The 14,227-nt window shown below is 54.2% G+C and overlaps 1 protein-coding gene across 3 annotated transcripts in view; it reads right to left on the bottom strand.

Moving 5' to 3' along the window:
* Positions 1-4,840, bottom strand: part of GPR137B (G protein-coupled receptor 137B) — a 499,787-nt gene extending 494,947 nt beyond the window's left edge. Inside the window, exons 1-2 of one of the 3 annotated variants that reach the window (XR_013997263.1) lie at positions 4,246-4,840; positions 917-966 (exon numbers count right to left, since the gene is read on the bottom strand). Coding sequence is in view for 2 of the 3 variants with exons in the window: in XM_081114340.1 (XP_080970466.1) it covers positions 917-966; positions 4,246-4,614 (419 nt within the window). In the remaining variant the exon portion in view is untranslated. The remainder of the gene's footprint in view (positions 1-916; positions 967-4,245) is intronic. The other 2 variants (XM_081114340.1, XM_081114339.1) reach the window with 2 other exon arrangements.
* Positions 4,841-14,227: the final 9,387 nt, after the last annotated feature.

Below are 14,227 nucleotides of genomic sequence, written 5' to 3'. Positions count from 1 at the left end.
CCTTTCACCAACAGCACATTCTAGAAAACGGCTTCCTCCACGGGGCCTACGGTCCCCGCCAACCCCGATCTCTCAGGCCCACGACCGACTCGCCAGCTCAAGGGTGTAACCCTCGCGGCGCCATCTCCACAACCTGAGCTCCCGCCGCCTCCTGCTCCGAGCCGTCCCCGGGGAGCCCCTGCTTCCTCTTCCTCCTCTTGTCCCGAAGTGACCAAGGCACCGGGCTCCCCGCACCCCCTCTTCCTGCGGCCATGGCTCCTGTATGACCAGGTCATCTCTGTCCTGGTCCAGACCACGTGCCAAGTAGCAGGCCATCGCGGTCACCACGGCCATGGCCACGGCCACGCTTAGCTCCTAACGCTCCTCCTCCAGTTCCCAATGACCACACTTCCTCCGTCATTTCCAACGTAAGATTTCAGACTCCTGACTGGAGATCTCTATCACACTCACACATACACTCACATATACACACTCCTACCCACATATACATACTCACACACTCACATTCACATATGCACTCATACATTCACACACACACACACACACACACACACACTCACACATACATACATATTCACACACACATATACACTCATACATTCACACATATACTCACATTCACACATGCACTCACACATACATTCCCACACTCACACACAGACACACACACTCGTGCACACCCACACATGCACACTTGCACATACATGCACTCACACACCCACTCACATACATTCTCATACTCGTGCACACAGACACACATGCACACTTGTGCATGCTCACACACACACATACACACACACACGTGCACACTCACCCAGGAATCTGCCTCGAGACCCAGAAATCCTACTGCCTGTCGGGGCGGCCCCCGCGGAGCCGCTCACCTGCTCCCCACCCCCCCGGAACCCCCGGCACTTACCGGTACTTGAGTAACTCTGGAGAGTACTTCGACTTGGCCTTGAAGATCACCTGCAACGACAGGACACATGGCGGGTTGGGGACACAGTCAGCTGACACCGCGGAGATGACATCGCCGCTCGGGACTCCCTCCCGCTCTGCACGGGCCCTGAACGTGGCGTTATTACACAGGCGGCGGGCGCACACGCCCACTCTCATTCACAAACACCCGGTCCCATCTTGCCTGGTCTCCATACCCTTCTGCAACCGGTTTGCTAACCCCTCGTGACATGTCTGCCACGTGTGGACGCCAAAACACAGCTCTAGGTCATGGTCCTCCGAGGCGTGGCGGCCCACCGTATACGGACCACAGCTGTGTCCACCTATGGCACGGGGGCATCTAGAGATGCCAAGAGTGTGGACGCTGGGGCTGCTCCCCTGGCTTCGCATCCTGGCCCCATCAATGCGCAGCTGTGTGGTTCTGGCACCATTACCTAACCTCTCTGTGCCTCAAGTCCCTCATTTTTTTTTTTTTTTTTTGGTTAATTTTCACCCAAGGATATTTTTCCATTGATTTTCAGAGAGAATGGAAGGGAGGGGGAGAGCCAGAGAGAGAAACATCGATGTGAGAGAGACACATCGATTGGCTGCCTCCAACACCCGCCCTGACCAGGGCCAGGGATCAAGCCTGCAACCGAGGCACCTGCCCTTGACTGGGAATCGAACCCAGGACCCTTCAGTCTGCAGGTCGATGCTCTATCCACGGAGCCAAACCAGCTGTAAAAGGGGATGAGTAACAGTCCGGGTGGGTTTTTGTGAGGATGAGGAGGACCTGGGACACTGCATGCGGTCCCTGCTGCTGCCAGTCATCCCGTGTGTGCTCTCAAACCACGATTCCAAGGGCACAAACTGCTCAGCTGTGACACGGGCGCTTTCTCGAGCATAAAGGGAACCTCCGGAGCCCAAGGGTTAGGCACGCCTGACACATCTGCTATTTTCTCCCGCGGTTCCTCTGTGCGCACTTCCTCCAGACAGATTGCAGAAGTTACGCAAACCTGCGGGCCTGGGGGCCTGTCACAGCCCACGGTGAGCAAGCCCGGCTCTGGCCGGCTCAGCGTGACTCAGGGGTTGAGCGCCAACCTATGAACCAGGAGGTCACAGGTTTGATTCCCGGTCAGGGCACACGCCTGGGCTGCGGGCTCGATCCCAGTAGGGGGCGTGCAGGAGGCAGCCGATCCATGATTCTCTCTCATCATGGATGTTTCTCTCTCTCTCCCTCTCTCTTCCTCTCCTCTTCCTCTTCTTGCCCCAAAGTGATGAAGGCACCCGGGCTCCCCTGCACTCCCTCTTCCTGATGGCTCCTGTACGACCAGGTCATCTCTGTCCTCGTCCAGGCCACACGCCAACCAGCTGGCCATCGCAGTCACCATGGCCACGGCCACACTTAGCTCCTAATGCTCCTCCTCCAGTTCCGAACCCTATATAATAAAAGGCTAATACGCAAATCGACCAAACGGTGGAACGACCAGTCACTATGATGCGCACTGACCACCAGGGGGCAGACACTGAACGCAGGAGCTGCCTCCTGATGGTCAGTGTGCTCCCACAGGGGGACTGCTGCTCAGCCAGAAGTTGGGCTCACGCTGACAAGTGCAGCAGTGGTGGTGGAAGCCTCTCCCACCTCCACAGCAGTCGGACATTCCCCCGAAGGCTCCTGGACTGCGAGAGGGCGCAGGCTGGGCTGAGGGACCACCCCCAAGTGCACGAATTTCATGCACCAGGCCTCTAGTAAAAATATTATATCTTTTTAAAAAGTAGTATTTGGAGAGATCATACACATTTATTCGTGGACTGGAAAATATGCTGATACGCAGGACTAATAAGAAGGCTTTGGTGTAGATCATTTTGATATAATAGCTACTAAAAACAGTACAGATGCTATTTCCTCCAAACTTTTAGTCAGGGACTTCCACTACACCAGTGAAATCTATCCTTTTTCTATCTTTCTTTTCTTTTTAATTAAAAAAATACTTTTACTGATTTCAGAGAGGAAGGGAGAGGGAGAGAGAGAGAAACATCAATGATGAGAGAGAATCACTGATCAGCTGCCTCCTGTGTACACCCTGCTGGGGATCGAGACCACAGCCTGGGCATGTGCCCCGACCGGGAATTGAACGGTGACCTCCTGGTTCATAGGTCGATGCTCAGCCACTGAGCCACGCTGGCTGTCCCGTGAGGCAGCTCTCAAATTACCCTCGGCAGGGGGCATGCTGGGTGCCCTGCCCTGGGGCAGAGTCCTTGTGAAAACGGACATTTTCGTGCCTGGAAATCACCTGAGAAGCAGAGGCGGCGAGGATGTGGCAGTGGCCATGTTATTAAACTTTATGCCACGCGAAACACAAGTGTTTGCAAAGTACTTTACAAAGACTCCACTTTCATTAACTCCACGGCATGTTCTCCCATTAGCTTATTAACAACACTCCCCATAAAATGACTCCTGTAAAAGCACCCCCGTCAATGTCCGGGCGCACGCTGGGCCTGACCCTGGCTGCAGCAGCTCAGGGGGCTGGGTGTGGCACTTTGGGGAGGGAGTTAGCCAGTCCTAGCTCAGGGGGGCTCCAGGCTGGAGGCTGTGAATGTCCCATCCAAACAAGGACCACCCCTCCCACCTGCTGTCACTCAAAAAAAGCCAGTCTGGCCCTAGCCAGTTTGGCTCAGTGGGTAGAGCCTGCAGCCCAAAGGGACCAGGGTTCCATTCGGTGAAGGGCCCGTACCTAGTACCTCGGTTGCAGGCTCCCCTGGCCCCTCCCCGCCCACCCCGCAGGAGGCAACCAATCCATGTGCTTCTCTCACACTGATTGATATTTCTGTCTTTCCCTCTCTCTTCCACTCTCTAAAAATCAATGGAAAAATATCCTCAGGTGAGGATTGGGAAAAAAAAAAAAAAAAAGGCCTGCAGGTGACCTTTCCAGGCTGGGGTCAGAGGTCGGCGGAGAAATTCTAGAGTTCCCGTCCTCCAGTGTCTGCCATCGGTACCAGCTCTGCCTTGTGCAAGAAGATGCTGCCCACGTCCTGCGTGGAGAGGGCCCCACCCCCATCGGAGGGTGCCTTGCTGGGAGCAGAAGGGACTCACAGGCGGCCTCCTCCACCTCTTTCGGGGCTGGGAGGGCATCACCTGAGACACAGGCCAGCAGGCAGGGAGAAGAGGCTCAGACGCCCCAGAACCAGTGCCTCTGCCCCCCTTCTCAGCGCCCTGGTTCCGCGACGCCCCCCCACCCACCGCCCCGTGCGCACGGAGCGCCGCGCTCGGCCACCTGCCAGGGGCGGGCGCCTCCCGCTCGCCCCACGCACCTGCGTGAAGTACAAGTTCAGGAGCGTGAGCGTGAAGAACTGGAGGCACACGGGGCAGCAGTAGAGCAGCCAGAAGAGGAAGGGGCCGAGCGCGTTGGCCGCCACGAAGTCCCTGAAGTAGAAGGAGAAGAGGACGGTGCGCAGCGAGGCCCAGAGCAGGCAGAGGAAGAGGAAGACGCTCTGGTAGCTGAGCCGCTTGTGGCCGTAGCGCAGCACCAGCCAGAGCTGCGCGTAGATGAAGGCGAAGAGCAGCGAGTAGAAGGCGGTGTAGACGCCGGTCAGGCCGAGCTTCACGTAGGGGGGCACGGCCGGGGTCAGCGTGGGCGGCAGCGAGTCGTTGCGCAGCGGGTCCCAGCGCGGGGCCGCCATCGGGCCGGGGGCGCAGCGGCGCGGCCGGGGGCGCGGGCCTCATCGGGGTGGGCCGTCCGCGCGGGGGTCTCCGCGCATCGCCCCGCCCGGGTCCGGCTGCGGGAGGAAAGACAGCGAGGCGACTTCCTCCCGGCACCACATGATGCACGGGGCGGCCTTTGTCTGGGATTGGCGGCGCCGCACCCCCGCCCCGCGCGCCTCCGCACGCATCGCGCGCCCCCGCCCCGCGCGCGCCCCGCGGCCAGTCCCGTGGGCCCACCGGCGCGCCCCACCCTGCGCGTCCCCGCCTCCCCGTTCCGTCCGTCCGTCCCCCCTGCGCGTCCCCGCCTCCCTCCCCACCCCCGTCCCGTTCGCCATCCTGCGCGTCCCCGCCCCGCGCGCGTCCCGCAATGCGCGCCCCACCGCCAGCCCCTGGGGCCCACCCGTCCCGGCGCCCACACTGCGCGCCCCGCCCTCACCCTGCGCGTCTCCGCCCCGCGCGTCCCCAGGTGCCGCGCCCCTTGCGTCTCCGCCCGGCGCCCCCAAAGACTCCGGTTCCGCGCCCCTCACCCCGGAACCCCGAAGCCTCCCAGACCTGCCGACCATCTACCCGTCGGGGACAGAGCTCAGCGTCTCGCGCTTTCTGATGATTCCTTGTTGTTTTGCAGAAGTTCAAGCTTTTCGAAAACAACAAACTTTGCAAGTGTTTTTTTCCTTTAAAACTAAAACTTTACGGCTCCGTGGCTGCGCACGCTGGGGTGACGTTTCTTTCTAAATTCAGGAATGCCCAAGGCTTGAGGTCCAGTTTGTGAACTCGGAAGGAAGGACTGGTACAAGAGGCGGCCATCGGCTCCCGGAGACCCGCGCCGTGCTCCCCACGCCATGGCACACGGTGTGCGTGGTGGGGACGCTGCACCCCTTGCCTGCTCTCAGTGCACGGGGCGGTGGGGGGGGGGGGGCCTAGGGGGAGCCAGTGCGCGCGGGTGTCCGTGGCCGGAGCCGCAGGACTTGCGAGGGAAGTGGCACCGCTCTCTGGTCCTGCCTCCAGTTATAATGCAACCCGCCTAAGTAGGACGGTCCCTCCTGGACCAACAAGTCCCTGGTTCACCGTGGCTGAGCGGGCCTGCCCCTGGGGCGCTTCTCTGCCTTGTCCTGGGGGTGCCCGCAGTGTAGAGCGCTCAAGGAGGGGACACCCAGCTTCCTCTAGTACCAAAGCTAGGGACCCGATTCTTCCTCAACTTCCCAGGCCAAGAAAACTCTCTCCACACTAGCCTCCCAAAACGGAACAAATCCTCATCTGTAACAGGGTCACTTCCTCCAGGAAGTCTTCCCAGACCACGCCACCCATCGCCCACTCGGCGTAGGCTGGGTGCGCCACCTGTGTCCTCACAGAGCATCTCTGCATAATTGTCAGTCTCTCCACTTAGAAGTTTCCTTAGGACAGAAGCTACCAATGTCTTTCCAGTACTTGCCCGGACATCCCAAACTACCTTTCTGTTTCTCATCCTGAAGGAATGTCGTTTGTCATCAGAGGCCTGGGCTGTGACGAATGTTGCTTCCATAAAGAGGGCCTCTAAGCATCGTATCTCTTTACTGTGGTCAATGGTGTAAGGTTCAACAACCCATCCCTCCCTTTGGAGGTCACCTCTCTCTCTAAATCTATTTTTATTGATTTCAGAGAGGGAGGGAAAGTGACAGAAATATCAACAATGAAGAGAATTATTGACTGGCTGCCTCCTGCACTCCCCACACTGGGGACGGAGCCCGCAACCCAGGCATGTGCCCTGACCGGGAATCGAACCGTGACCTCCTGGTTCATAGGTCGATGCTCAATCACTAAGCATTATAGGTCTTGAAGCAAGTGAGGAACAGTGTCCCTACGCAGGGAGAAGGGAAGCTGTGTGCTTTATGCGTCCTCAGTCCCGTCGTATGTCCCATTCAGAGTCTCCCAATGCTCACTGTTTCCCGTCATTTCCCTGATTATCAATGGGAGGGGAGAAGGTTGTGAAGCTGCTAGCAGATGTGAATCAGGAACCCACAGGTCTCCCTTTTGGTTTCGTTGTGGTTGCAAAAGATAATGTGTTCTCTTCAGAGTCGGCAGGTCCCTGGTTTTCAGACTCCCTGCAACCAGGATTGAAGACCCTGCCATTCACTTTTGAAGCTTTCTAACCAGGTCATCTACCGCTCCATCCACAGTTCTGGATTCTGGGTGCCTCACGCTGCTCTCTCTGTTTTTCGCTGCCTTAACTTCAGCGGGTCCTTCACTGTTGCTGGCAACTTGTGTCCTGAACTGTCTTAAAACCTCTTGAATTTTTATTGCCTTTAGATCCAACCAGACCAGGTCATCAATCTCAAATTCTCCCCATTCCTTGAGGATGTGTCCCTGCCACCACTCCTGGTGTCAATTTCTGCATTTCTCAGGATTCTAGATTGCAAGCAACAGAAGTAGACATTGGCTAATTTTTTTTATCCCACTCTCTGCCTTTATCTTCACAGTGTTCTCTCTGTACGCATCTCTGTGTCCAAAATGTTTTTATAAGGACACCAGTTGTGTTGGATTAGGACCCACCCTGATGACCTAATCCGGGTTTTGTTTTGTTTTTTAACTGATTAATTTAAGCAGAAAAAGAATGTATTAAAAGCCATGTTAGGTAGCTCGTGAAATCTTCAGGATTTCAGAAAGAGGAGTGCCGGGGGAAATATGCTGCAGAACTGGTTTGACGACACTGCCCCCACCCCGGGCTTGGACATGCTGGTTTGCATCAGTGGCCACACAATGCCGGACACTGGAAACGGCCTGTATTCGCTCAGAATGGAGACAGTTGCAAAGAACAGAAAACCTGGCATATAGTTTAAAAATAAATGCCTGTGCCTGGCTGGCGTGGCTCAGTGGTTGAGCGTCGACCTATGAGCCAGGAGGTCACGGTTTGATTCCCGGTCAGGGCACATGCTTGGGTTGGGGGCTCGATCCCCAGTGTGAGGCGTGCAGGAGGCAGCCGATCAATAATACTCTCTCATTATCGATATTTCTGTCTCTTTCCCTCCCTCTCTGAAATCAATAAAAATATATTTTAAAAAGTAACAAAAATAAATGCTTGTGTGTTTTTTTTGTTGTTGTTTGTTTTTTACATTATCTAGAAGTCAGTTGTTACAAGCATGAGTTCAACAAACACACACACACAGACACACACACACACACACACACAAAATCTATCCGGGACCCTGGCTCTTTCAATCTGCGTTCCTACCCTGAGCACATATATTGGCTTTAATCTTCCAAGTGGTTCCCTTGTGGGTGCCCCATGGCTGCTGCAGCCCTCGATGCCGCATTGGCATTCAAGGCAGAAATGGGGAGAAGACAGAAAGAGCGACTCCTGTATCAGGAAGGCAAGGGTTTTCCAAGAAACCTCAAGACGGACCTCCTGCGACACCCCCCTGGGAGAAGGGCACCGTCCAGCCATCCCGTGTTACGCAGGAAAACAGGGACGCACATCGTCGGCAAGACCTGCTTCTAGGGTGTGGGGCACAGGGATTGGGGGCGCCCATCTCTCTATGCATTCCATGCATCCTGAGTCAAGAGCTGCCGATTCAGAGTCAAAGTTAGAGACCCTCTTAGACAAAAGGAAAAAAACAAAAACGCTGCAAATACAAAGTTGGGTACGACGGTGAATATTTATATGGAACAACAAATTGCAAAATCCAGGAGAATCATGCAACGTTTTTACTTGTTAAGGGTCCAGGCATCTCTGAAGTCCCTGCATTTCCTGGCCACACGGTCTTCGTATGAGCATGAGTCTGCAGCGGAATTTTCTGTAGAGAGAATAGAAAGGACTTTTTTCCCCCCCTCTGGCACGATCGGCTAAGTACAGTTTCTATTATTGAAGTTCTGGAGAGTTTCAGCATCACCAATGGTCACTGTTAGTCATCCTGGCTTTTAGGGCTGCTGTCAGCTGGGGGACTTCAGGCAACTTCTCTGTCCCTTCTGATGCGTAGTTTTGGGGGGACCTCACGCCGCCTTGCGCAGGGATCCACCTTAAATCGTCTCTGAATTGTGGACGCGTGTTGGCCGGTGTGTGGGGCTGTCCCTGGGGTGGATGGAGTTTTCAGTCACCCTCCCGGTTCAGGCCCAGGCTGCTGAGGGGCAGACAAAGGCTGGCCTTAGAAGATGCCGTGCGTGGGCCCAGCGCACCCAGGGCCTCCTTGGCCTTGCCCCTCTGTGTGCAGAGTGACTGGTTTGTGTTCAGAGAGGGAAGAATGAGCCCGGCCAGTGTGGCTCAGTGGTTGAACGTCGACCTAAGAACCAGGAGATCACGGTTCGATTCCCGGTCGGGGCACCTGCCCGTCTTGTGGGCTCAATCCCCAGTGGGGCGTGCAGGAGGCTACCGATCCATGATTCTCTCATCACTGATGTTTCTATCTTTCTCTCCCTCTCCCTTCCTCTCTGAAATCAATCAATATATATATATATATATATATATATATATATATATACATATATATATATTTTAAAGTTTTCACTTCAGACCATTCTTTATGGTGATTTGAGGTCTCTGAGTTTGTAAGGCCCCCACACAGGCCTTCCCTGAGCTCGTCAGGTTGGCGTGTGGCCTCTTGTCGTCCGCACGTCGGTGGTGAGGGCTGTGGGCTGGGCTGGCCCCCTCCCCCTTCCCCGTTCCCTCTGTGCCAAAGCGACTCAGAGGCACATGGCCCTGAGACGAGCAGCCACTTAGACATGTGAGTCGCCGGCTCCAGGGCTGAGCATCACAGGACCAAGCGGGAATGAGGAGGAAGTAGAGTTGGGGGGAGAGGGGGAGGGCTCTGGAGACAAGCAGGAACTGGGGGTGTGGGCAGAAAAAGAAGCGTTTGGTAAAGTGAAGAGAGAGGGTCTGACCTCACAGGCCGCGTGGCTGCCAGGAGGGAGAGCGAGCAGGTTTGGGAGCATCCTGAGGTCAGGACGGGGGCTGGTGCGGTGAGAAGGCTCGAGGGAAACCAGACAAGCAAACCAGCCACCCACCCTTTCCAAGGTGTTAGAACCAGACCTTTCACGCACAGTGTTTTGTGAATTCCTGCACGTGTCTCCATGGGTGTATTATAGGGTCCAAACTCGGTTCTCCGTCTCCCATCGCCAACGATTCACTTCTCAACCACGTTGTTCACAGAAAAAACGTCCCATCAGGGCAGAGTTTAGGGCAGGGAAGAAATGTCCTTCTACTCACCAGAGATTCTCAGATGGCACTCAGTAATGAAAGACAGATTAACAAGGCCAGAAAAACCCAAGTTTATTAACAGGTATACAGTATCTCATGTGCACATGGGAGAGAAACGCTCAAAGAGGTCGCTTAGAATTCCAATCGACAGGATGGGGCAAGAGTAGGTTTACAGGGCTGTCCACTTTTGAATACAATAATTAATAAATAATAACACAAGGATACTCTCGCTCGGCTGGTGTGGCTCAGTGGTTGAGCCTTGATATATAAACCAGGAGGTCACAGTTCGATTCCCGGTCAGGGCACATTCCCAGGTTGTGGGCTTGATCCCCAGTGTGGGGCGTGCAGGAGGCAGCTGATCCATGATTCTCTCTCATCATTGATATTCCGCTCTCTCTCCTTCTCCCTTTCTCTCTGAAATCAATTAAAAAAAAAAAAAGTTGTTTTTTTTAAAGGAAAGTAACCCGTGAAACAATCACAGAGTGAGAGATGGAAGGTGGACAGATCTGGCGGTAGCTGGCTCAGGGATGCTGGACCCAGAGGCCTGGCGTGCAGGGCATTGCGGTGTGTGACCTGGGTACCCAGAGGCACGCGTGGTCCTGGCGTGGCTGAATCCACAGCCGGTGACACAGGTCAGTTCTATTTCCCTTTGACCCTCCGTTTCCTAATCTAGAAATTACGCCTTATGCGTTCTCCCCCTTGTGTGGCCGTGAGTGTTAAACCGAGTGAGGTCCACGCAGGAATGGAGGCGGCCGGGCCCAGGGCCGCAGGGCTGAGGTCCCGGGGTCTGTGGCGGCCACGGGCTCAGCCTCCTGGCTCACAGCCAGCTCGGGACGGGGTGGGAGCGGGGAGAGACAGCCGTCCAGATCTGTGCCCCCTAATTAACAGGCTTGACTAAATGATAGGTGGGTTTTGTGGGAACCACAGACAACCGCTGAGGAAGCCCTGTGGGTTGGAGAGGAAGTTGCCCCCCTGCTCCCCGCCCGCCCCCCCATCCGTCCCCTCCCTGCCACTGCCCGTGGATGGACCAGGCCTCATCCAGGGGTCTCACCATCTCGAACAATTCACTTCTCAACCTACAACCCTCTCTTGTGATCCCTGTAGGATTAGTCCTGCCTCTCTCAGCTGACAAACAAAGGAGAGACTGGGTGAATCTGAGTCAGTTTCCTACTGTTAAAACCTCAGAACATTGTGCTGTGAATATTTTTGTGGTTTTTCTTCTTCTTTTTTTTTCTTTGCTTTTGTTGCTGCTTATAATTATTGTTCAATTTTCATTTTTAATGTACAGTGGGGCCTTGACTTACGAGTGTCCTGACTAACGAGTTTTTTGAGATACCAGCTGTCTCGCCGCTGATTTTTTGCATTGAGTTGATAGAGTAATTTGAGTTAACGAGCTCCTTCCTTAACGAGCTCAATCTCGGAACGAATTAAACGCTTAAGTCAAGGCCCCACTGTACATTTCCTTTCCCTTTTATTAAATTTTCATGGACATTTCATGTCCCTTTTTGTTGGGAAAGGGTTTACTTCTAGACTAAACAGTACAAGCGACATGTAGGATTGTAAATAGGAAAGGTTAAGCCTGGCCAGTGTGGCTCAGTGGTTGAGTGTCAACCTATGAACCAGGAGGTCAGGGTTCGATTCCCAGTCAGGGCACATGCCTGGGTTATGGGCTCCATCCCCAGTGTGGGGCGTGCAGGAGGCAGCCGATCCATGATTCTCTCTCATCATGGATGTTTCTCTCTCTCTCTCTCTCTCCCTTCATCTCTGAAATCAATAAAAATATATGTTAAAAAAACACACAAAAAACAGAACTGGCACAAAATCCGTAAACAATTTGGAAACCTGGAAGTGGCCAGTTCTACCACGCTTGGGCCTTTCTCCCCCTGAACATCTTACTGCGGCTTTCCTGCTGTGGGTCTTAGATCGGGCTGTTCTCCGGGGATAAAGAAATCTTTTTCTTGAGGGTGAAGAGCCAGGAGGAAGGTGGAGGAAGGACAGGCTTTGGCGCCCTCTGCTGAAGCTGTTTTTACACACCACGCATGAAGTTTTGTTTGTTTTGTGAATCCTCACCCGGGGATACTTTTCCATGGATTTTTTGGGAGAGAGTGGAAGGGAGAGGGAGAGACAGAGAGAGAAACATTGATGTGAGAGAGACACATTCATTGGTTGCCTCTTGCCCCTGCCCCTGACCAGGGCCGGGGATTGAGCCTATAACCGAGGTACATGCCCTTAACCCGGAATTGAACCCGGGACCCTTTAGTCCACCGGCCCAGGCTCTATCCACAGCGCCAAACGGGCTAGGGCAAACCTGGAAATTTTCTACTCTGTTTCCTGACACATGGTCAATTTGAACATCTCCTATGAGAAGAAATGTGAAACATAAATGTAATAGGACATTAGTGAATACTAACTACTCCCCTCCTAAAACATTGATCAAATCGCTATCAGATTGAATTTTTTCCCCCACCCAATGATATTTTTTCCATTGATTTTTTAGAGAGAGTGGAAGGGAGAGGGAGAGACAGAGAGAGAGAAACATCAGTGGGTTGCCTCCCGCCTGCCCCCAACCAGGGCCCAGGTACGTGACCTCGACGGGAATTGAATCCAGACTCTTCTGTCCACAGGCCGGCACTCTATCCACTGAGCCCAGCCGGCTAGGGCTGAATTTTAACTAATACCCAGTGGAACCTGCAAAGACGAGGGAAGAGACAGCAGGAGGAGCAGAGGCAGGACGGGCTGTGGGCCTGGAGCAGCTGCAGGGCCACTCTGCGTGCAAGGCCAGCACAGCCCCGTCTCTGGAGAGGGAACTTCCTCCCGCAGCTTCTCAAATCAGGAAACCACAGCCGAATGGAAAAGGAAAGGGGAGGCCCGCTGCTGGCACCCACAGGCCGCACCCCCACAGCTTTGCTGGCCTCCCCACCCCGACCCGTGTTACCCGGGGTGGGGGTTAGGGGGTCACCTCGGCGGCAGGCAGAGCCTCCCTTGAGCCAGGCTTGACGGAAGGTCTAAAATCCGGCCAACAGGATGTGAGCAGAAGTGGCCACTTCCTCCAAAACCAAGAGAGTTGTCGCTCGCTTCCTCCGTCCCCTTCCTGTGGGCGGACCCCAGAGAGAAGCTGTGATGCTGACAGGGACCCTCTTAGGGGACAAAACTTTACTGCTGTCCGAACTCAGGCAACTCCCTGCCTGCCCCACTCCTCCAACCGCTTCCAGAAAAAGAGAGAAACGTCTACGTTATCTGAGCTGCTGCAGTTTGGGGTTTCTGTTACCGTAGCTAATCCTATATCCTAATTAATCAGATACGTGTTTATAATATTCCCGAGTAACAGATGAGTAACAATAATTAACACACACAGAGTGCTTATTATAAGTCAAGTACTGCTCCAGGCGCTTGACATGTAATAGCTCATTTAATCTATTTTTTTTTTATTATGTATATTTACTGATTTCAGAGAGGAAGGGAGAGAGAGAGAGAAACATCCATGATGAGAGAGAATCATGGATCGGCTGCCTCCTGCACGCCCCACACTGGGAATTGAGCCCAGAACCTGGACATGGGAATCCAACCGTGACCTCCTGGTTCACAGGTCACCGCTCAACCACGGAGCCACGCCAGCCATGCAGCTCATTTAATCTTCATTTAACCCTGTGAGGTGGTTGCTGTGGACCCTGAGAAAGAAGGCACCTACTGAAAAGGGTGACCAAGTGGACTCAGAGTTTAAAAAACGGACCCTAGCAGCCATTTCTACGGGGGCTTCTCACGCAAACTGCACCTCGGGGAGAAGCCTGCACTGAGCTGCCTGCCTGCGCTGTGATTCTGCCAGCTCAGCAGCCCTTATAAAGGAGCTCCTGGCATCCTATTCCAACCAATAGGACCAAGGCTTTCTTTCCCCAGCCAATAGGAGCTGCCCCCTCAACATCTTCACCGACCAATCAGAGCAGCTCCGTTCTGACCAGGAAAGTGCCTGTTGAACCAACCAAATTTTGAAGGTATGAAGTCCTCATTTGCATGACAACAGACCAACAGGAACCAGGGGCAGGGATCTCTCCTCTCTCTCTCTCTCTCTCTCTCTCTCTCTCTCTCTCTCCTCTCTCTCTCTCCCTCCCTCCCTCCCTCCCTCCCTCTCTCCCTCTCTGTAAACCAGCTCCCAGGGGAGGCGCACTTTCCCTTTCCACCAAAGAGGGAGGACTGTTTCCCAGGCTGAGCAGACCAAGGAGGAGCCAAGCAGCGCAGAGCTGTCTATGCAGAGAGGGGCCTGGTCGTGGGCTGCCTCACAGCTGTGCTGAATCAGAACTGAGCTGGTTTTTTGTGTTTTTTAAAAAATATATATTTTTATTGATTTCAGAGAAAGAGAGAGAGAGAGAGAGAGAGAGAGAGAGAGAGAAACATCAATGATGAGAGAGAATCATTGATCAGCTGCCTCCTGC

This window comes from Myotis nattereri (genome assembly GCF_964212035.1).
Source record: "Myotis nattereri genome assembly, chromosome: 20".
In the NCBI taxonomy this organism is placed as follows: Eukaryota; Metazoa; Chordata; class Mammalia; order Chiroptera; family Vespertilionidae; genus Myotis; species Myotis nattereri.
The sequence above is the reverse complement of the archived record's forward strand: the minus strand, read 5'-3'. Positions and strand labels throughout refer to the sequence as shown.